The sequence below is a fragment of the Heptranchias perlo genome, chromosome 29, assembly GCF_035084215.1.
Source record: "Heptranchias perlo isolate sHepPer1 chromosome 29, sHepPer1.hap1, whole genome shotgun sequence".
Taxonomy (NCBI): domain Eukaryota; kingdom Metazoa; phylum Chordata; class Chondrichthyes; order Hexanchiformes; family Hexanchidae; genus Heptranchias; species Heptranchias perlo.
Window position 1 is genome coordinate 13,860,050 of NC_090353.1, and position 24,452 is coordinate 13,884,501.

At 44.6% G+C, this 24,452-nt stretch overlaps 1 protein-coding gene across 1 annotated transcript in view; it reads right to left on the minus strand.

The window, feature by feature from the left end:
• Positions 1-442: 442 nt before the first annotated feature.
• LOC137299736 (semaphorin-6B-like) overlaps positions 443-24,452 on the minus strand; it is a 403,979-nt gene continuing 379,969 nt past the window's right edge. The window contains exons 15-18 of the mRNA XM_067968676.1: positions 20,505-20,645; positions 13,363-13,440; positions 8,809-8,867; positions 443-1,835 (exon numbers count right to left, since the gene is read on the minus strand). Coding sequence (XP_067824777.1) covers positions 823-1,835; positions 8,809-8,867; positions 13,363-13,440; positions 20,505-20,645 — 1,291 coding nt within the window. The 3' untranslated portion in view covers positions 443-822. The remainder of the gene's footprint in view (positions 1,836-8,808; positions 8,868-13,362; positions 13,441-20,504; positions 20,646-24,452) is intronic.

A 24,452-nucleotide genomic window follows, 5' to 3' on the forward strand; every position in this document is an offset into this window, starting at 1 on the left:
CAGAAGAGGAGAGAAAAAAGGAGACAATTGGAGAAGGAAAAAAGGCTATTATGTAGGGGGAAATCTCAAGTAGATGTGAACCTGCCCAGTCTACCCAAGAAGGACCTGCTTCCTACTAAAAGATCCTATCGCCAATCAGAGAAAGTAGGTGGATTGTTCATCTATCCATCCTATTTATTGGTGGTGAGGAGCTATCAAGATGGGAGGGGCAAATTAAGAGGCAATATGAAAAAGTTACCCTATTGTACCCCTTGGGAACAGTGTACACTTGAAAGAATACTTTGTCATAAATCTGATCTGCATAAATCTGAAATTAAGCCCACTGTAGCTTGTCCAAACAATAGATCATGCTGAATTCATTTCAGCAATGATATACGATAACAGTAAATTAACTTTATAAACTCATATTACGGAGTCTAATGATTTTCTGAAGTGCAGTCAGTATCTTGTGCAGTTGGATTTTGTTTTATTGGATTATCAGTAATAAAAATCTCTCTGTGAAAAATTGTAAGAAAAATTGATAATTAAAATTCCCAGACAATCTTTCTCTTCGTTACCATGGCTCCTGAAAAGTTAGCAGTAAAGAGAAATCCAGTAAGATTCCTCAGTAATTTTCTTCCCTACACTATTCCATCCTTCTGAAGCTCATGTATTTTTTTGCAAAGGAAATATATCCTTTAATTTTGAGGACAGGCCTTTGTTATCTAAGGAGTGCTGTTGTCTCAATGCAGAGTTTTCCTCCAGTATTTAACTTTCGTTTTTCAATATTTGTCCCACGTTTTCACAAAGAGTAATTGAAGAGATAGGAAAGCACAATGTGTTTCATTTTGCTGAAGGTGTCCTTTCAACTCCTGACTTTTTTGGTGGTTTGAAGCCTGCGAGGTCAGGTTGCCCGGCGACAGATTGGACCGGTTGATGGAGATGTACATGGTGTACAGGCACTGGGTCCTTTCTCTGCAGAACTGTAGAACTTTCCCCTCTGTTAAAAGTCTGATTCCTCACATGTTGTGAGGGTATGGATGCGTTTGCCTTCTCGTAATTCCACTGTGTGGAACAAGTTGGGTCATCCCCTACATAGTCTTGTGGCATTATGGGTGTTGATGCACCCCTTCTTCTTTTGGGGCTGTTATGAGGAGATACTGAATATTCCACAAAAGCATGGCTACCTCCATTGCCACCCAAGGATGACCTATAGTGAGGACCTGGGTTCTCAAGCTGTTCTCTCATACTGTGTGAAAGATAATGGTTGTCCATGACGTCTTTACTGTCACTCATCAGCTCCTGATCCCGCTGAAAGGAATGGCGGGAAGTTGGAATGACCCGCACATTGCCAAGGTGATGGGACATTGCTTGATGCGTGGAGTCAACAAGGATCATTGGTGATCCTGCACATGGTTGATCTCTTATACTTGCATTTATCAGGTTCTGCTCCCACTCACAGCTTCTGATGCCCGCACTGCGTTTCTGTTGCAATGGTGTCTGTTCCGGTGTTGGCAAAACAGTCGAGTCAAGATGATGCTGGCTGGTTTTGATCAAACTCTTCGACCAACCGTTCTGCATCAGAGGAGCAAGCAGGGTTTCTGGCTGTCCCCTGGACCGGTGCTCTACCATGCCACCCAGTTTGGTTACGCTGACCACAGACTCGCTGTGAGAAAGGATGGTTTCCTTGTCTTTTCTCCTTGCTGTATCTTTTTTGTCCCTATGGCCAATGAACCAACAGACGCTGAATCCGGAGATAACTGCTCCTATCACAAATGCAGCGATGGCTGATATCACGAGGAGGTTGACAGAAACCAGACCATTAGGCTCCTCAACAAAACTTTCATGTATCAGGCCTATATTGGGAACAAGGATATACAAATTGATAAGCAGTAAACGTTACGTTTATTGACCTATGAAGAAGTTGGACAACATTAACCATAACATATTTTTGTCCTTCCCTTATATTACATTCTCTAGTTTTCTACTCCATCTCTTAGTGACAGTGCAAAATGCACCACAGATTTAATTTGCACATTTTTGTTATGCTTTATCCACATCATGCTCACAAGGAACCTCAACTCCACTCTCACAAGTGCACTGTATTACTATGTTTCCATTTCAATCTTCTGCTCTAGCTGTACATACACCATCAGAAATGTTTGCCCTCCTCATTACTCTTTTGAGATTGTCACACCATCTCTTGCCCCAACTCATTCTTCTCCAGGACCTCAAAACTACAGAACTTCTCACCTCCCTCAGACTCCCCTTCCTCCTATAATCTGTAGGTTTTTAATAATCAAGCTTGATGACTCTGAACTCTTGGAAGAGTTTATTTATGGGCACACTTGAGAAATTTGCCATTCCAAAAACAATCTTTTAACCTGAAATTTTGCTGGGTTCTTGTGGGGCCGAAATTCTGCTCCTGGTGTATCGGCTGCACCAACACGTTTTGCTCAGTCCATGTCGCACCGCCTAAGCTCAGAGGTGACTTTGCTGGGTTTTCAGCTTGTCCGCTCATTTAAATGAAGCTGGTGCACTCCCACCGTGATTTGGGAGCAGAGAGGCCGGGGTTTCTGGGGCAGGAGCAGAAATGTGCTGGTGCAGCTTCTTAAAGTGTCAACTGCACTTTCTTATTGGTAGCAAAGTTTGAAATTAGGCATTTGATGCTGTGCTTTGTGCTGAGTTGAGGCAGAGGACTGCTGATGTCCAGGGACCGGCCTATGCTAGGCAAAGTGTTTGGAATGGTGGGGGGCGCAGTAAAAAGAAACAATATCCAATGCAAAGAAACCAGAAACAGGAAAAATAAATGAGGTCCAATCTCAACAAAGTTCACCTGGGACAGTTTTAGAACTACTTTCAGCGGGAGTTTGCTTTTCTCTAACCTTTTGGGGAGTACAACATTGGCCTGGGGTCAAGGGTGCAACTAGTTGGAACGATGGGGTAGCGAGGACATGCCTCAAATGAATGCTGCAATGAGGTTTGCACCATGAAGCAGTGGAAGCCTCCTGTGCCCACCAGTAAACCCAAGGCAAATGCTAATCAGGCACACTGGGGTAGATCTTGATGTTGCAATAGTGTAAAACGGGTGATAGTGAGTCGGCAGCCCGTTTTGTATCTCTTCCGATTTTTATTTCTGTTACACTATCGCATAAAGTCAAGATCTACCCCACTGACTCTAATCCTGTTTTTTTGCTCCCTCTCCACCTAGTGAGCACCATTGGGAGCAGAATTTCAGTCCCTATGATTCTATGTCCTGAGCCTAAAGTTGTGGTTGTACAGCAATGCTGACCTGGTAGTGTTTTTCTTACTGCAGTCACCGCAAAGCAACATTTCTAAACTTCTCAAGTGGGCTAATGGACTACTGTAGTTTCCTGCGGAATTTTAAAACCTTTCTTTTTTGGCTAAATTTCTCTCTGGAGGTGCTGGGATACCACAACCATCTGCGGTCCTCAAGTACTTCGATAGCAGCCGTTCCTCACGTGTGAGTCTAGACAGTGAGTATCCGCAGAGGACATCACAGTCAAACATGATCCTGGCCTCAGCCAATGTCCACGCCCGTGCACTTTCCAGCAGGGGTGACTGGCCAGTGATCAGGAATGAGCACTCTAGTTGATGGTTCTCCTCCCTGGCCCAGAAGTGCTGAGGCCATTTGTAGTAGATCAGTTGATGCCAGGCTGATATAAGCTGACTGATACAGACTGAGGATTAAACCTGGGACCATCTGGCTTTACTGCCTAGTATGAGAGGTGCCTTTAGCCATTACACCACAATCCATCAGGGAGTTCTTGAATTTTATTTTTAATCTTCTTTATGTTGGCAGGGAGATCATGGGACAGATTTCCCAGACTTGAGAGCTACATGAAGTTGGCACTATACCTCGGGTCTGTCAGGCCCTGTATCGTTGTCTGAAACTAGCATCAGCAGGGGTTGAATCAGGTACGTTCACATCATGACCCCCGTTAATCTCCCATGGTAACTAACCATGGGAAAGACCAAATCTGACAGCACACACCGAGACCACAATAGAAGACTGGTATCTGTATTAAACAATACAGTGATATCTGACAAGAAGTATAGTGAGCGATGCCTGGATGTGCTCTCGTGTTGGCTGATAATGCTTTCCATGGACTCAGTACTAAAGAGCGCAGACTCATTAAGTGTGGGCACCCAGATGAAAACATTCCAAGATGAGGAATTGCTGGCGCAGCAAGTAGTGCTGAAGCAGTTGGACCTGATCAGTGAGCTGAGGGAGCGGATTCAAGTTCTGTGCAACTGCAACTGCTTGTACTGGCATTGAACCATTTTCCCCATCTACTTTGATGATGTTTATGACAATGATGCAGATTCTACAAGAGTACATTACATGTTTAGTGCTTTGAGGGATTGTGTCTCGCCCATGATGTATGCAAGACACTTGGAATCCACCCAAGTGTTGCTGGAGTGCTTTGATAAAGAAATCATGGATGTACTAAATGAGCACCTTTTGGATAAGCTATGTAAGGAGATCGAGAAGGATCTAAGACTATCTGTGCACACACATTTAAAATCAGATGATCAAAATCCATTCAGAGTTGGCATCAAAGACTTGACACATTTCTTCTCTATCAAACCAATCCGTTTCTTTAACCGATTCATTGACATCAAAGCATATGTAACTCACTATCTGGACAAGACTTTCTATAACCTGACAACAGTGGCTATTCATGACTGGGCCACCTATAGTGAAATAAGAAATCTAGCAACCCAGTGGTACAGTCTCTCTTGGATGAGCACTTGAAGTGGTGTAACCTACAGGGCTACAGACCAAGTGCTGGAAAGTGGGATTAAGCTGGATAGCTCTTTTTTTGGCTGGCACGGACACGATGGGCCAAATGGCCTCCTTCTGTTCCGTAACTTTCTATGATTCTACGAATACTCTACAAGTTACACTTGCCGTTTTCTTAAGGTCCATCGCTTCCCTTTTGAATTCTTCTAAAGAAAGCTATCTGTAACCCTATATTACATAAAATTAATTAATGTTCTGTTGCATGTTTCTGTGAGATGAACATTATTTATCAGGTTACTTGCATTAAACTTCTTTGGCCCTTCTGTGAATCAGGCAAGAAAATAGATTTGTTTTTGAAATTTCTAGAGCTATATTGATTTGACTTTTTAAGCTAACAACTGTCTAAGCCTAACTTTCATCAACAGAAGTTTAATTAGCTCTTTTCCCCTGAGTATGGTTCATTTCTTTTAATCACTGGATCAAAAGTAGCAGGTACATGAATTATTGAGCAGAGGGACCAGTTTATTTCCCTTTCAATCTTCTCCACTCCTCTCTTGAATGTGCTGACTCATTCTGGGGTAGGAACATAGGAACAGGAGTAGGTCATTCAGCCCTTCGAGCCTGTTCCGCCATTCAATTATATCATGGCTGATCTGTATCTTAACTCCATCTACCGGCCTTGGTTCCGTAACCCTTAATACCCTTACCTAACAAAAAACGATCATTCTCAGTTTTGAAATTTTCAATTGACCCTAGGCAACTATTGCGTCCCTACTACTGCTCGGGCTGAGATAGGTTAGCTCAGCACAGGTCGAACCTGAGGTCTTCATGCACTGCATGGTTCAGTTCAGGTACGACAAGGCCCATAAGCTCCTTTGATCCAACCTATGCAGATCCCTCCCCCCGCACCCACACCCCCAACCTCTCCTCCACAGGTTCCCAGCTCTTTAAAGGCCCTTGTCTGGAGAAATGGACCGATCGGTGGATTTTTAACCAATGAGTGAGCAGCCTTTAACAGTTCGCCAAGCTTGGGAATTTTAAAGAGATAAAACTTCCAAGGGGGCAAAAGGAGGAAGGTGAGAGAGGAAAGGAGGGGAGAAAGAAAGGGGAGAGAATGAGAGGACGAAAGTGGGGAAGAAGATGAGCAGGAAAGGAGGGGCGACGATAAGGAAAGAATTAGGGAGGGGATGAGGAAGCAAAGGAGGGGGAATGAAGTGGTGTGCATGGGGTCTGTTTTTTGGGGTCTTGCTCTTTGGGGTTCTTGTTTTATGTGTGTGTGGGCGTTACTTTTTTGTAGATGATGGTCTCACTTCTTTTGGTATAGGGCCTCATTTTTTGTTTATGGGGGTCTCATTTTTTTGTGCGCATGGGGTTCTCACTTTTGGGGGCCCTAATTTTTTTGTGTGATTGTGTGGGACCTCATTTTTGGCAGTCTCACTTTTTGTCTGCATGTGGGTCTTTTTGTGTGTCTGGAGGTCTCGTTGTTTTGTGTACAGAAGTGTACAGGTCTCGGGTCTACCTTAGATACTGTCTCGGTTATAGCAGAGCAGGTTACCCCCGTATGTGTCCTGAGTGTTTGGCGTTTAGGACTGTGCCTGTACTGCCCAATATCTAACTATATGATAACGTAACCCAGAAGCTCCTTGTGATATGAACTGGCTATCATTGGGTCGAATTTCCACAAGGGATCCCCACGCCCCCAATGTAACTTTGCGGAAAATCGGCAGAAACCCCGGAGAGACAGTGTAAACGGCAGGTTAATACTGTTTGTTCAGGGTTTCTGTCAAAATTACAATGGGAGATCGGAGAAACACATAGTGAGAAAAGGCTCGATATGAATTATTAAGCTGCTTTATTTCATAGACAGTAAGTAAATGTACTGAGTAACAGGCAAAGCAAATTCCACTTGATTCACTCAACCTTACTTCTCAAAAAAATGGGCCAAAATAATAGTCCTCGTACCCTGTCCCTTCGGTGAGCAGACTTACTTGTTTTTGGCATTACCTTTCTTTCTGGGCTACTTCTGGGGTTGCCAACCCCAGGAATTAAAGATTAATCACAAGCAACCCAGGAGAAAAATTATAGGAGCATTAAAAAAATATTGGAGATGAAGAAAAAAGGCTGTTTCACAAACAGTCAAGATTAATCCAATTGGATAACAAAGAGTCTGTTCCCTTTCCCATTGGCTGTGGAAAGGCAATGAGCCTGGAGGATGGACCAATGGTGGGAGAGTGGGGGTGGGACGGTTCGAGGCCGGAGGTCATGTGGTGAAACCTCCAGGAATACCTCCAACCAGAGATGGCAACCCTAACTACTTCTGACTGCAAAACTGACCTCCTGCATTTTAGCTTCCAGCTCCTGGTCTTCAGACCTACAACTCACAACCTCTTGTTTAAAACTTGACTGCCCTATGTCCCTTTGTCCATTTCTCTCCATGTTCTCAGCCAGGGGGAGGGACGATCAACAAGACCAGCTGTTCCTCCACCCCCCCCCCCCACACTTAGGGTGTGGGTTTAAAGAAATCATCTCACACTAATTTCAAAATGAATGGGGGCTATGCTGACTATTGGGCTTGGGATGAGATAATTGATTCCTATATCATCAATTTGAAATACATTGTGAGGTGTAGCTTTCCACATACTGATTCATCTGGTTTTAATACACATCTTCAATGCCTGTAGCCTGTGTTTTTCTTAAAAAATCTGTGCGAATTCACTTTGTTTTAAAACACAACACTTGAACGTAACTCAATCCCAAAATCCTTTCCATGAAAAAGATCAAAAATCCTGAAATGGGACTAAAAGTACAGTTTTTTGTACACAGGGGGTCGCAATTTTTCTGCGTCTCACATGTTGTGCATCTGGGGAGGTCTCACTTTTTTGGGGTTTCTCACATTTCTTTGGATGTCGATCCTATTTATTTTGTGTGTATGGAGCTGGGGGGCTTGCATTACCGTGTAATCATATGCAGCTTACTCACTGGTTTTGACATGTGTCTCCATCAATTCGAGAGGGGAAATTATTTTTTTTTAAAAAGCTATTTAAATGAATTGAAAGCAAGGATCAAAACCAAGTCAGAATATTTAACACCGGCAAATGTATAGGATCATAAACAGTGTACAACAAAACTCAATTATTTTTAGTTATTATTTAAGATATTACTATTATATATATATGAAACTTCTAAATTAATTGCTTTCTGAATTGTACAGTGTATAAATCCATAAAAATACATAAATATTCATTAAAATTCTCCTTACACTTACTCCCCTGGGTTGGCACAAGTTTGTACTACACAGATTGGTCATGTCTCACTTATGTTGAATGAAGGTGTTTCATTTTAGTTTGTAAAGAAATTAGTCTGCTTCCATGGAAACAGTCAATTCCAATTATCAGAAAATCTGTTTTCCTCAACATTGGGTTCACTTATCAGGAATTCATGACAAAAAATTATGTTTTCTACTGTGTGTTTTCTTTAGTGAAATGTAAGCTTGTCCAAAGTATTAAATGATTTTTGGAGGTGAATTTTGTACTTGTCAAAATGAAGAATGTCACAGCTGGGAAATGGAACACTTTCCAATATCGGATTCCCAGGCCTTGAAATTCAGAGCGTCCATCCTGCCAACGCAAGTGCAGCAGAGTAAAACCCCCACCTACCCTAGCCCCAGGCCAGAGACCCAGAGAAACTCCTAGGGACGAGACCATTTGCATGGCTGTGGCAAGTGCATTCGTCTTTAAGGGCGCATCAGTGGCGTCGCCCTGAACATCCAGTGGAAGATCAGAGTGGCGCTAGGCCGCATGCATTTTCCATGCGGCCTTGGTTGGGGTGAGGGAATCCTAGCTGACATTCCCCCTCCCTAACATAGGGCACTTGGACCAATTTTAGCAGGGCTTATGGTGCCCCACTTGATATCAGCTAACTCAGCACAGACTGAGAGTTTGCACCTAGGTGTTTATGATCTATACGGCTCATCACCACATTGACCAGTTCATTGCTCCACTGAGTCATCAGGGGTAATGAGATTATTTTTAAAGATGCACCAACGTCCAGCGCAAACTTACCTTCACAGTCACCCAGGTGTGTTGTATTTCCGTGCTCGACATCTTGTTCAAATGGAATACTGTAGGGACAACAAAGAAGAACATTTGACAGTTTATACACCATAATCTGTGTAGCAATAATCCACAGCCTCCTCTTTTGTCATTCTTAACATTGATTCCAACTGAGGTGTAAGACATAAAGGGAAACAATATGAAAGATTGAAATAATCTGCTACTATCCAGATTATAGTAAATTAAAAAATAAATCTTCCTCTGCTCCCTCCTGAATTTAACTCATGCTGGATACAGTTCCCTGAACATCTTCTGGTGCCTCATCATTCTTCAAGTATGAGCCCAGGCAGTGAGTGATTGACAGGTTTGGCAATTGTGGTGGATCCACCATAGCCAGCCTGATCCTGTCTTGATCCTTTGTCATTGTCAATGTTAAGGCTGAAACATGAAGAATGTCCATTTGAGTGAGGTACTTGGAGGAAAGGAGATGAAAAGGGAAGAAAATGGGAAAAGGAAAGCCTCTCTTCAAATAAAGACATTAACCCCGATTATAATGGCGAGTCAGGGAAGGAGCAGGGGGGACTTGTAGCAGCCGGGAAACATGGAAATTTGGGATAGGCAGAGGTTAATGGCAGGACCTCATTTGAATTTTTTTTCTCTGTTTCCCGGTCGGCAGCTGGTCAGATTGGGAGACTGGCTGTCGCGGGGTGGGGGGAAGAGATCGCAGAGGGGAGGGAGATCAGGGTGCATCGGATTGCGGGGGGCGGGGGGGGGGGAAGGCCATTCGCTGGGGGAGTGGGGGTGGTCGGCTGTGGGTTGGCCTGCAGATCACGGGAAGGGAAGCAGGTTAGCTTGGAGTGCTGGGGAGAAGCACTCTTGCTCCTCCCGGCTCACAAGCAGTGCTATAAAAAGCACTTACCTGCTGGATCCGGTCGTTCTCACTTCCCTTCCGCTGCCAGATTTCCCAAGCCCTGGGAAGCCTGGCCCTCAGCGTTAAATCTAAATGTCTGCTAAAATCTGAGACATGCAGCCTCATTAACATATTTAAATTACCGACCCGCCCCCTCAAGGGGAGGCTACTTGGCCGCCCCCCAACCCGTCCCGGTTAAACCGGAAGAAGGCGCGTCACGACGGGTTTTGGTCGAGTTTCCCATTTTAAAGTATTTACCCCACCCTCCCTCCCTCCGCCTATCCTGGGGGTGGTTAAAATTCCACCCATCTACCCTGTAATCCCAATGTGGGATATTAACCTACAAGTGCTTAATGCCTCAGTTTTAAATTCCTGCCTTTGCTATTTTGGCGGAGTCAATAACCTACTTATTTTAAATAGCGTGTGTTAAATTAGTGGAGAGATGGTTTTCACACGGACATGTTAAGCATTCGTGCACCAGTATCCCACTGCTTTGTGAATTTCGCTCCGTGTTCATGAGTGAAGCTATTCCTGCAACATTCATGAAATACAAGAAGACATTAATAAACTTACAGAATGGGCCTGTAATTGGCAAATTAATTTCAATATAGATAAGTGTGGGGTGTTGCATTTTGGTAGGAAAAACAAGGAGGCCACATACTGCTTGGATAATAAGAGTCTAAATGGGATAGAGTAACAAAGGGATCTAGAGGTACAGATATACAAATCACTAAAAGTAACGACACAGGTTAATAAGGCCATAATAAAAGCAAACCAAGCTCTGGGGTTCATTACTAGAGGGACAGAATTGAAAAGCAAAGAAGTTATGATAAACTTGTATCGAACCTTGATTAGACCACACTTGGAGTACTGTGCACAATTCTGATCTCCGTATTATAAAAAGGATATAGAGGCATTGGAGTAGGTGCAAAAAAGATTTACAAGGATGATACCAGAACTGAGAGGATATACTTTTCAGGAAAAGTTGAAGAGGCTGAGGCTCTTTTCTCTAGAAAGAGAAGGCCGAGGGGAGAACTAATAGAGGTCTTTAAGATTATGAAAGTGTTTGATAGGGTAGACGCAGAGAAAATGTTTCCATGTGTGGGGGGAGTCCAAAACTAGAAGTCATAAATATTAGATAGTCACTAATAAATCCAACAGGGAAATCAGGAGAAACGTCTTTACCCAAAGAGTGGTTAGAATGAGGAAAGCTCAACGACAAGGAGTAGTTGAGGCAAATAGCATAGATGCATTTAAGGGGAAGCCAGATAAGTACATGAGGGACAAAAGAATAGAAGGGTAAACTGATAGAGGTAGATGAAGAGGGGTGGTAGGAGGCTCATGTGGAGCATAAATGCTGACATAGGCTAGTTGCGCCAAATGGCTTGTTTTTAGATAACTTCAGGCAGGAAGTAAGTAAAACGTGATGTCAGTAAGAGTAAGATTCCCAGTGGGAAATCTTTAGGTGAGTTTCAGCCCATTAACGTCAGGCTAGAGTTGATCACCAGCCAGTTTGCGCTCTGTGCCCACGGGGCTCAAGACTCCCGGGTGACAATTACATAGTCATTTTGTGAAATTTGGGAGTGAGTCGGTTATAAACGCATTTATTTTTTGAGAAATGTTAAGGTTAAACAGAACTGTCCTTTAATACTGACTCAAGCGTTTAAATCTTTCTTTTGGGAAATTGGATGAATTCTTGTTTTCAGCTCAGTCAGTTTCCATCTGTGTGCTCTCCTCACAGTTGAGGACATTATTTACATTATTTACAAACTCTGTGCTCTTAGAACATAAGAACATAAAAAATAGGAGCAGGAATAGGCCATACAGCCCCTCAAGCCTGCTCCGCCATTCAATAAGATCATGGCTGATCTTTGGCCTCAGTTCCGCTTTCCTGCCCAATCCCCATATCCATTGATTCCCTTAGAGTCCAAAAATCTATCCATCTCAACCTTGAATATACTCAATGACTCAGCATCCACAGCCCTCTGGGGTAGAGAATTCCAAAGATTCACAAGCCACTGAGTGAAGAAATTCCTCCTCATCTCAGTCTTAAATGGCCGACCCCTTATCCTGCGACTATGCCTCCTAGTTCTAGACTCACCAGCCAGGGGAAACAACTTCTCAGCCTCTACCCTGTCAAGCCCCCTCAAAATCTTATGTGTTTCAATGAGATCACCTCTCATTCTTCTAAACTCCAGACAGGATAGGCCTATTCTACTCAATCTCTCCTCATAGGACAAGCCTCTCAACCCAGGAATCAATCTAGTGAAGCTCTTGAAAGATAATGCCACTGGTGAGAAGCAAGTTTTCAGGTGCAAAACAGCAGCTCTAGTCAGTAGCAAATTTAAATGTTTAGAATTTAAATGGAGGTGGGGATAAGAACATAAGAAATAGGAGCAGGAGTAGGCCGTACGGCCCCTCGAGCCTGCTCTGCCATTCAATAAGATTGTGGTTGATCTTCTACCTCAACTCCATTTTCCCACCCAATCCCCATATCCCTTGATTCCCCTAGAGTCCAAAAATCTATCAATCTCAGTCTTGAATATACTCAACGACTCAACATCCACAGCCCTCTGGGGTAGAGAATTCTAAAAATTCACAACCCTCTGAGTGAAGAAATTCCTCCTCATCTCAGTCCTAAATGTTTGACCCCTTATTCCGAGACTATGTCCCCTAGTTCTAGACTCTCCAGCCAGGGGAAACACCCTCTCAGCATCTACTCTGTTAAGTCCTCTCAGAATCTGATATGTTTCAATGAGATCACTTCTCATTCTTCTAATTTCCAGAGTGTATAGGCCCATTCTACTCAATCTTTCCTCATAGGACAAACCTCTCATCCCAGAAATCAATCTAGTGAACCTTTGTTGCACTGCCTCTAAGCCAAGTATATAATTCCTTAGATAAGGAGACCAAAACTGTACACAGTACTCCAGGTGTGGTCTCACCAAAACCCTATACAATTGCAGCAAGACTTCCTTACTCTTGTACACCAACCACCTTGCAATAAAGGCCAACATACCATTTGCCTTCCTAATTGCTTGCTGTGCCTGCATGTTAACTTTCTGTGTTTCGTGTACAGGGTCACCCAAATCCCTCTGAACTCCAACATATAATAATTTCTCACCATTTAAAAGATATTCTGTTTTCCTATTTTTCCCACCAAAGTGAATAACCTCACAGTTGCCCACATTATATGGGGTGAATGAGGAGGGATTGTGGCTTGAGGTCTAATGTTTGCTTGCTGATTAAAAATTAATTGCAAACTTTCGTAACTTTAATCAGTAACCACATCATAAAGCAAGTGGAAAAATAATGGCCTTCCATTTCGAAAATCAGACTTTTGATATCCTGTTTTTATTTTAGAAGCTTCCAAATACACTACTCAAAAGACCCGATTTTCTGGTCCAGAATTGGGTAGGGTGGTAACCCTATGTAAAACAAAGAGTTAGATAGTCCGTGGATGTGCTGTGCATTCTTGCAGGTTTTTAAGTATTTTGTCTCCAGCAGCATCACAAAGTACAATACCTCGCGGAGCAAAGTGATTGGAAAATAATATTTTAAGACGCCTGGTCGATTAATTCGGGATGTACATTTTTCAATGGTGAGCCCCTCCCATTTTGTAATAGAGCTTAGGTTAGGTCACTTGATTCTACCTGGTTCCAGGTTCCAGATATGCACATGTTCCATCTCCAACCCAGCCACAGTACGGGTCACGAGTGCCAATGCAGCTCCTTTAGAAACAACGTTTGAAAAATTCATTAATTCTAATGTTAGACAAAGTTACAAAAAAAAAACAATACAAGTTGTCAAAGATTGTTTTCTCAAATTTTCTCTCCTCCTCCTCTCTTGAAGGTGTTGACTTTTGCTGGGGTATGGTTCCACAGACACTTCACTCTAGTGGTAATTCTTTATCTGTAAGCCTTAGCAGTAAGTGTTGGCAAGCTATTTGACTGTAGGGAGGCTTTGCAGCTGAAGCTAATCCAGTTCTCACCAGGCATCCAAACATGAATTTCCAGCAAGAGGTCCTGGACAATGGTCAGATGTGGAAAGACTGGCTGATTTTTCCCCTCTAGCCCGGGGATGCCGAGGCCAATTGTAATGTGGAGTTTGAGATAAGTTAACTCGGCACAGACCAGGGATCGAACCTGGGACCTTAATGACTGATATGATTCAGCTCCATACGGAACAGTACACAGCCACCAGGGAACTAGGGCATAGTGGATATGTGAAGCATACTCCCAGGAAAAGCAATTGAGATGGAGTTAATTAACTCCTTCATAAGCAGTTGAATAATGGTTTGGGGGTGGAACTGGTGGGTTTATCACAGCTATAGACTGAGATGATCAAATACTCCTGGGATACAATGGTTCCGCTCCTTCTGGGGCTTGTGGGTATGTTGTCTGGAGCACAGCAGGCTTAGATTGGATAGTGGAGATGTGAGGATGGTGGCATATTCTGTAATTTGCTTTAGAGATCAGGAAGTATTCATACAGAACTGTCTCTCAGGAGCTGAAACGGGTAGGGTGGAGTCTGGGGGTGGGGGGAGTAAGCCTATGACAGGGTAAATTGTACTTGATTTGTGGAAGGAGATGAAATGGGTAGGGTGGAAACCATGATAGGGTTGGACTGTGGAACACAATTAAATGGGTGGGGTAGAGTCAAGATAGGGTAGATTGTACATGACTGTAGAAGGAGAGGGTGGGGTGGAGTCTATGAGAGTGAAGGGTTACGGGCTGTGGAAGCAATGGGTTCGATGGGCCAGTTAACTGTTTCTTGTTCTGTGCTTTTTTTTGTTCTCTCTTATGCCAATGTTTATATATTCCACCCAGGTTCCTAGACACATATATATTGATCTACTCATTCCTTTGAATCAATCTTTACCGTCAGTTCTGAAAATTATAGTTCCACTCCTGTCTCCACACTATGCTCTTCTGGCTGAGACAATGGGGAGCAGGCATATTTTACCTTTGGTTCATTAAGTGATTGAGGAGAAGTGTTAGGCCTTAAGAACATTCCTGACTAACTCACTCACTGCTTCGCCAGCCTCTCACATTGGTTGGTGCTGTAAAATAGTGTGCAGCTCCTCAAGATGGCTGTGCACGCTGAGCCGATATAAAGCTGACGGCTCCAGTCCAACAATTCAAGGCTGAAGATTCAGTAATGTTTCCTGATGCTATTACTGGTTTATGATCCAGCTGATAGGATGAGTACCATCTTGTGCCAACATAACAGGTTTCCCAGGCAACCAATTTAGTGACGTGTCTCATAGGACTCATCCTTAAGTGTGGATTCCATCATCAGGATTCCGTTCTGATACTGGAGAGGAGTGTAGTAAAAGACTTGCCTTTCTCAACCTTAGGACTTCCCAAAATGCTTCCAGCCAATGAAGTACTTTCAAAGTTTAGTCACTGTTGCAATGTAGGGAGTCGTGGCAGCCAATTTGCGCACAGCAAAGTCCCACAAACAGCAATGTGGTAATGACCAGATAATCTGTTTTAGTGATGTTGGTTGAGGGATAAATATTGGCCAGGACACCAGGGAGAACTCCCCTGCTCTTCTTCAAAATAGTGCCATGGGACTCCCTCAGTACTGTACTCAAGTGTCAGCCTAGATTTTATGCTCAAGTCTCTGGAGTGGGACTTGAACCCACAAAATTCTGACTCAGAGGCGAGAGTGCTACCACTGAACCAAGGCTCACAGTAAGCACGTTGGTATTTAATTATTAAGCTTCTTCCCCCTTTAACCTGCCACAACTTTCTCCCATCCTCTCCTGAAGGCACCAGCTCTTGCTGGGCTATGGTTCCACAGGTGCTTGCAGTCCTCTTGGCACCTCACTCAAATGGCCACTCTTCATGTGGGAGCTCGCCAGTGGACTTTGGCAGTCTCTTTAACTGTGAGGGCATTACAGTCAAGCTCAGTCCTTACCCAATGTGCACATTTTTTTCAGCAGGAGACACTGGATCGTGATCAGTAATCGGAACCCTGGCTCATTTAACCTCCTCCTTAACCCAGGGATATTAATGCCAATTATAACCACCCCCCTCCCCGCTCGTGCTGTAACCTAACAGAGATCAGTTGCTTTTTTCTTTAATTTTTAAAACATGGCCTCATATTTTTCTCCTCATGAAGAAATGCTAACTGGCTTGGCCTGGCCTATCTGGCCTACTGGAAGCTGTCCGAAGTCTGTCAGGGTTTATTTTTCAGATGACCTATAACCACAGCGCTGTCAGAATATGATTCAGATTCTGATCTTGGAGGTGAAAGGGCTACACTAGTAGGTAGTTCTAATGCTTGGAATCTCCAACTCTTTCACAATCTGGACGAGTTGTGAGCACATTATTTCACATTGAATCAAATTTAATTGCTATGCTCCTAATTCCTTTAGAACTTACCATTATTTCAGCGTCTGTTAAAGCTTCTATTTTTCACATTTTAATTAAATGCTTATCAGATCTCTCATGACTTTTTATTCAAAGCTAACATTTCCTTTCAGTCGACAGCAGTGCAAAGTCATTTTTCTTTCCGAGTGCTCTCCAAAATCTCCTCCAGATTCAGCTCTGATGTCCTACAGCCAATTTTGCCTTCCCGTTTTCTTGCCCCCTAGTCTGAGTTTCGCATCATTGTGCAGCGTCAGAAAGGCAGTAAAAAATGTGTCAAGCTTCAATCGGCAGAGTTGCGAAACAGCGAATTCTAATATGGACCTGCTGTTCAGTACTGCGGTTTTCTCTGCGGTTTACAGTGAATGGTGTGCTGGCGTCTATTGACATATAGGGCCCGATATTACCAGGGCGGCGGGTTCGCGGCGGGGGGACGATTGGGCGCGTGGGTAATGCGCCCAGTGAAATCAGTCTGCCCCGAACGCAATCGCAGTCTGATTGGATGCACTTACCTCTTGTTCCGGGTTCCCCGCTGCTGAGCTGCGCAGCAGGCGGACTGCGCATGCGCAGTAAGGTCTGTCAGCTGAAGGAGCTCTATTTAAAGGGACAGTCCTCCACTGACTGATGCTGCAAGAAATAGGAAAAATTACAGCATGGAGCAGCCCAGGGGGAAGGCTGCTCCCAGGTTTAATGATGCCTCACTCCAGCTCGTACTGGATGGGGTGAGGAGGAGGGGGAAGGACAGAGATCTTCCCCTCGGCGGGCGGGAGGAAGCGGCCTGCCTCTGCCACCAAGAAGGCCTGGCTCGAGGTGGCAGAGGAGGTCACCTGCACCACCAACATATCGTGCACTTGCATACAGTGCAGGAGGCGCTGCAATGACCTCAGTAGGTCAGCCAAAGTGAGTACACTTACTCATTCCCCTCCCCTCCGTCTGCCACATCACCGCCCCCACCCCACATCTCCTTCTGCACTGCCAACACTACTCTGTCACATCACCCCTCACACCCACTCAAACCTCATCCTCATCTTACCTGCACTTACTCACCTCGCCAGTACTCATCCCGTCACTACCACTCAACCCAATCCTCATACAATCTCATGGCTCTATCTCATACTCACCCTCTCGTGCATCTCTTTCACGGCCAGCCTAACTCAACCTGCCACTACCTGTGCTGCATCCACAGGGCATGCATCACATATGTGCAGTAGACAGCGTAAGGCAAACATGTCGTGAGCATGAAGGGGATGCACAAGGGTGTTTGTGGGTTTGTCATGGTTTTTACTTATATTTAATTTCTGACCAACTCACATTACATATTATATTGTCACCACTACTGCCATGTCTTTGCGAATCTTGTCTGGTTTGTGCAATAATGCCCTTTCCTGAGGATCACTATGAGGACCCACAACTGATGCCACCCATTGTGTCACTGCAGAGTGGGTGTAGGTGTATTTGCAGGGCTCTTTTGTGCAGACAACTGAGAGATCTCGACCATGTCCCCGGTGGCACCCTGGAAGGATGCGGAGCAGAAGTTGTTGAGGGCAGTGGTGACTTTGACAGCGACAGTTAAGAAGATGGTGCTCGGGCCAGCCTGGAGCAGCTCGGCATGAAGGAGGCTGCAGATGTCCACGACTACATGTCGAGTGACTCTGAGCCTCCATGTGCACTGCTGCTCAGAGAGGTCCAGGAAGCTGAGCCTCGGTCTGTGGACCCTGTGGCGAGGGTAGTGCCCTCTGCGACGCATGTCTCTCTGCGGTTGCCCTCCCTCCTGCGGTGCAGGTGGATGTGTCACAACACTGTGTTGTGGAGCTCCACGTGCCAGAGGTGGACGGCGTGGATGGCGAGGCTGGTGAGGCTGGTGATGCTGTTCGTCCTCCGAGGAGGTCATGACTGCAGCTACAGCGGCCCCCATCCGGAAGATGTACATCTGAGGGGGTCCACACCGGGACACCGGGGTAAGTTTGCAAGTTGGTGAATTTTATTGTTAGGAGGAGGGTGGTGGAGGTCAAACTTTGTCCAAAGTGACAGAGTGGCCTCCTGCAATGAGTGAGGGTCTCCCCCCCACACCTGTCAAATGGACCTTTGCAGCTGGCACAGGCTGATGGCTGCAACACGTCCATTTGAACTGGGAGTGTTTCCTCCAGTACGGGAAACAGTCCCAGTTATATGTAAAATCCCAACCCTCCTAAAATATCTCCTTAATCAGGTCTGTAAACGACCTGAAATACCAAAATAAATAGCTTAAATGTCACCCCGCCAGCTTTAATTGCCGGCGGGAGTCCCACATGTGGGGGCTGCGCGCGCACGTCAGCGCGTCTGTGGGAAACCCGGAAGTGGGCGGGCCGGAGCCGGGCTCCCGACCCGCCCCGGGAATCCCCGATTTTCGGAGCCCCCCCTCCAGGAATGCACCCGATCGCGGGTGCTAAAATACAGCCCATAGTCCGGATTAGTGCTAGATTGCTCTGTGAAAGTTTGTCAGATTAATATTTTTTAACGGCCTTGCAAATTACAACAGTTCATTCAAAAATGCCAGATTCTGAAGAGGCGACTTCGCATTCTAGTCTCATAAGCGTGAATGAGCATTACCTTCGCACGCATAGAATTCATCCTGAAATGGATGCATGTGCCCACAGATCTTAGTTGGCCTTGCTAGTAAGTTTAGGCAATGCTTCAAGCTCCATTGGTTTTATGGTTGCTAAAAGTAAGCCCAATTTGAAAGAACCGGCCTCAAAACCCTTTAATTACTGAGCTATAAGATTTCCAACTTTCTTTCTTGTTCCCCTTTTCTTTCTGCTCTTCTAAAGGCACTGACATTTGCTGAGGATTTGGCTCCTTCCAGTCTGTTGCCCACTTGCCCATCTTCACCTGTGAGCCGAGACAGTGAGCAATTAGCAGCTATCTGACTGAGGGGGCAAATCACAATTCAGCCTGATCCTGTCTTCACCCAGGATCTATGCATGTGAATCTTTCCAAAAAGGTATCTGTCAGGAGCAGGAACCCTGAGGGACTTTTCCTCTCCATATCTCAGGCACTTTGAGGTTAATTGGAATGCCTCAACTGCCGCCTCAGCCGAGATCAGTTTTTTTTTGTTTAATATTAAAAATTTACCTGATGTTTTTCTCCTAATTAATAAAGACTAAATTTAGACCACTGTCTGTCCTACTGGAAGCTGAGTCTGTCAAGATTGAGTTCACTGGCGATCCTGAGCCAACTCAGCACAGACTAGGAATCCAGACTGCATATCCATTCTGGGCAGTGCATTTACCAAGTGAGCCAATGAAGCATACTATTGCCTTTATTCCCTCCAGACTGAACATTCTCTCCCTTGTCCAGGTCCTGGAACGCCTTTTGTGGAAATCACGAGTGTGAACAAAAGAACTCCCTCCCCCCTCCATGGTACAGTGTATTGATGCTGCAATACCATCATTTCAGCCTCAATAACATTCTCTTCAGGACCTGCCCTGGTGGCTTAGTAAGTGCATCCGCTGTCCAGTGAGGCATTTGGATCAAGTACAATTCCCAGTCTGTGTTTAGTTAGCGGAGCTCAGGTGAGAAAAAGCAGTTGAGGTGCTACAGTTGGCCTCAGTGTGCCCAGGCTAGAGACAGGGGAAAAATGTCCAGGGACCTGACTTGCGACTGCTATTCAGTGACTCCTGTTGGGAAGTGTGTATGAGTTTGTGTGTGGATGTTTGACGAGGACAGGATCAGGCTTCGAGTGATGCCTTCCACTGTCAAATAGCCAACTGAAATTCACTGTCAAAGCTCACGCAGAATAGCTGCTTGAGAGAAGAATCTGGATCTCAGCAGTGCTTGTTGAAACAGAAAAATCATGCATTTATATAGGGCCTTATCACACTATCAGGATGCCCCAAAACACTACGATCAATTAATTACTTTTTTTTTGAAGTGCAGTCACTGTTGTTATGTAGGAAAACACAGCAGCCAATTGCTCACAGCATTGTACCACAAACAGAAAATGAGATGAATGAACAAATATTTGTTTTTGGCAGTGTTGGTTGCGAGGAGTGTTGGCTAGGTTAATAGTTGGGTGGAACTCTTTACCCTTCTTCAAATAGCACCATGAGATCTTTTGTATTCACCTGAGCAGGTAGATGGGCCCACGGTTTAACGTCTCATCTAGAAAGATGGCACCACCAACAATGAAGCACTCTCTCAGTACTGCACTGGAGTGTTGGCCTAGGTTTTATGCTCAAGTCTTCAATGGGACTTGAACCCACAACCTTCTGACTCAGAGGTAAGAATGCTAAGCAAAGATTAGCCCGTGCAGGACAGGAAGGGAGAAAATGAAAGCAGAACTGGGGCAATAAACCGGTACATTTAAAAAGTCGTCTGAAATTATTATTCCAGTGTTTGAAAAGTTTCAATCCTTTCACAGAATGATGGGTTGGACTCACTTCATGCAGGCAGCATGCTGCTGACAATGGGCAAACACCACGCGAACGACACAAGAGGAAAATGCGACCAACAGCGTTCCACTGATCTTATCAAGCTCCATTCCCACAATCCTCCGATGCTCCCGTCCTTCCCGGTCACACCTGGAATGAAGAGTAGGTTATCTGTTAACCTAAGTGATTATGAAGCAGCATTTTGCTACGGCATGAAGAAAAAGAGCATTTATAGAACACCGTATCACATTTCTCAGGACATCTCAAAGTGGGTCACATACAATGGATTACTTTTGCAGTACAATCACTGTTGCTATGCAGAAGAAGGTGGCAGCTGTTCTGCACACAGCAAGGTCCCAAAAAAGCAATTGGATGAATGAGTAATTGATATGTTTTTGGTTAATAATAATTACAGTAAATAATCTATCAATAGTTATTAATATGGCATAGTAATTATTTAATATGTCTTGCCCTCCCCCCAGTTTGCTCCCCCGCTTGAAAATATGCTGACTCTTGTGGGGTACCGCTTTAAAAGTGAGTCCAACAGTATTGCATTAATGACATGAGACTGCAGTTTAATCTGCATATTGACTACCTTCTGAAACAAACTGCCCTTAATTTCCTTGTTTAGACCTTTATTTCAAAGCTTGTTCCACATCCAGTTCGAAGAAGACTAATTTGTATTCAGTCAATTCCTATCAACCATTTTAAATACCAGTACTATTGGCCCCTTCTAATCCTCCGTGCTCTCAGAAGAAAGACCTAAAATCTTTCTATCCATCTCCACAGTTCTTGGAAGGGAGCCCAGATATTTTAGTTGCTCTTTTTTGCACTTGTTCTAGATCATCCATATTCTTCTTAAGAAGAGTCCAAAACTAGACACAATGGGCATTAAATTGGGTCGTGTGGCGCTCGCTGTTTTGGCGCAACAAGGCCTCTCCAACATCCAAGATGGCGTCTTGGCTGGGCACACACGTTTCCAGCGTGACGTGCGCCAGACGCCATCTTGGTATAGGAGTTAGAGCATGCGCAAATACCGAACGCCGGAAGCGTGTAAAGTAAGGAGAGAATGGATACAATCAATCAGTGTGCAATGCTGATTTAAAGTGACAGACACCATTTTGGGACTTAACGCTCAACTCAACGCACAATCTTAACCTCAACCATCTGAACGTGTCTTAGGGTGCCTGGAGGTATTTAAGCGCTATTTAAAGGGACCATGCAGGATTTACAGGTTAGTGGCTGGATTATTGCTTCTGGCTGCCGAGACATTTGTTTTTGGAAGTCTCCTACACTTGAATACTAGGACGAGGGGGCATAGCCTAACATTTAGAGCCAGGACGTGCAGGAGTGACATTGGGAAATGCTTCTACACGCAAAGGGTGGGAGAGGTTTGAAACGCTCTTCTGCAAACGGCAGTTGATGCTAGCTCAATTGTGAATTTTAAATCTGAGATTGATAGATTTTTGTTAACCAAAGATATTAAGGGATATGGGGCTAAGGCGGGTATATGGAGTTAGGTCACAGGTGCACCATGATCTCAGTGAACGGTGGAACAGGCTCGAGGGACTAAATGCCACTGCTACTTGCTGCCTCCTGATATGCGCCACCTTCTCCTGCAAGAAAGTGGGACATATTCTGGGTGATGTACCTGTCATGGTTGAATAGCTGCCAGTGTTTGTGGCCTGTGAGTTGTGGGTGGGCGGCTTGCAACAGTGGTAATGTGTAAGGGTGAGAGGAAGCATCTGATTGGAAGAGTTGAGTGCTGATGGAAAGAGTTTATTGGTATGTGGGTGATGGGGGTGTAGTACGTGGAGCAGTTGGTAGGAGACGCCACTTGACAGTTGACCTCACTCACCTTGACCACTCATGTCAAAGCATTGAACTTCTTCCTGCACTGCATCCATGTTCATGATGCTGTGTGCCTGGCATTGAGTCCGTCCCCCGCTGCCTCCCACTGCCTTTTGGGTATATGTCTGGAGGGCCTCTTACCTCCCCCCCCGCGGATATAGGATGTCCCTCCTTCCGTCCACCTCTTGCACCAAGGCCTCTAGTGCATTAGCAGAGAACCTTGGTGCACACACTCTCGCAGGCCTGGTACAAACTCAGATCGGCAGATTGGTGGATGTGGGACTTAGTAGTGCGCAACCTTTATTCAATGTTTTAACATAGCTCATCAGTTTGTAAACATAGGGATGGGAGCTGCATCTGTGTTTTGCATCTGCGATGTCAGATCTCCATTCAGACTCCGTGCAGACAGCAGACGGTTATTTTCAGCAAATAACAGGTACCAGCTACCTTTAAGAGATTTATAAGAGTCAGCCTGCCTTTAAGAGATTGGGGCTCCCCCGCTGGTGGGAAGTGCAATTTGCAGTGAAACCTCGTGTCAATCCTGCTTGAAGGTAAGTCCTCAGGCCTGATGAAAGTCTCGTCCTGCCTGCGCAGGGGCCATTGGGCGCGGGTAATAGCAGGTGGCGTTACCCCCGCCCGATAATAGGCCCTATCCAATTTTTTCCCCTAATATCCTATGTGTGGTCTAAGTGCATCAGAAAGCTAATATTTCCGTGTTTGATTTCTTAAATTATCTTGGTATAATTTCAAAACTCTCATTCACCTCTTTAAATTGCTGTTTAATGGTACTAGTTTTTTTTTCTTCCAATTTTCTCTCCTCTTCTAAAGGTGCTGGGGTGAAATTAGACATGGGTAGAGGTGCAAACAGGCAGTAAGGTCTTGGTGGCCTGTTAAACACCCCACCTCTTTGAGTTCAATAGAACTGAGTAACAGGTGTGTTGTATAACGGTCGGCAAATGCGATTCCGTTTGTTTTGCGTCTCTGCCCATGTCCAATTTCACCCCTGCTTACTCTTGTTTGGTTATGGTTCTTGAATGTTGCAAGCCCTTTAGTACTTTGCCTAAATACCGTATCACATTTCTCAGGACATCTCAAAGTGGGTCAAACACAATAAATTACTCTTGAAGTACAGTGACTGTTGCTATGCAAAAGAAGGTGGCAGCTGTTCTGTACACAGCAAGGTCCCAAAAAAGCAACTGGATGAATGAGCAATTGATATATCTTTGGTTATGTCGGTTAATAATAATTATAGTAAATAATCTGTCAATAGTTATTAATATGACTTAGTGATTAGTTAACACTTCTTGCCCTCCCCCCAATTTGCACCCCCTCCTGCGAGTCTAGACATTGAATGCTGGCTGGATATTTGACTGGAAAGATCACTGTTGAACCCAAACCCATTCTACTCAAAACTTGCCTGTTGGGGTCAAGGGAGCCATCAGAAGCGGGAGCCTTTTCCTGTCCCTTGTCCAGGCATACTGAGATCAGTTGTAGCCTTAGTACCACCCTGCCTGAGATCAGCGAACTCAACACAGAACAGGGATTGGAATGGGCACCTTCCTGGATTGTATGGCTCATTATCACACTGGGAGGTGTGATACTCATTCAGCCATTGAGAGAGGAGCCTAAGGCAGTTTCCCTGAGCTTCCAAATCCTCATCTTTTGTAACTTCATGCAGTGCATTAAACTTCACTTAATCTTTCCAGAGCCTTCTGCATGCTAATTGCCACATAATTTTGTATCATCGGCAAATTTAGCTGTCCTATTAATAAATTCCCTTCAACCAGATCATTCATGAAGATTAGTTAGGATTAGGATTGTTCCCAGAGGCATTCTGCCACTCAGCTCTTTCCAACCAGAAAATGGCAAGTCCAATCCTTTCAGTTCCACCTTGTAACCACTTTTCTATTCAATTTCCTATTTCACTCTTAGTTTTACATGCCTTTAGCTTACCGGCAACACCGCTGTGGGCTCTAATATTTTCTGGGAGTCGAAATAAACAAAGTTCTTGATTTCCCATTACCATGCTGCTTCAATACATTCTTTGATAAAGTGAAGAAAAGATTTGCAGTTGTGGTTTCTGAGAAACCTAGGAGAAGGGCCCAG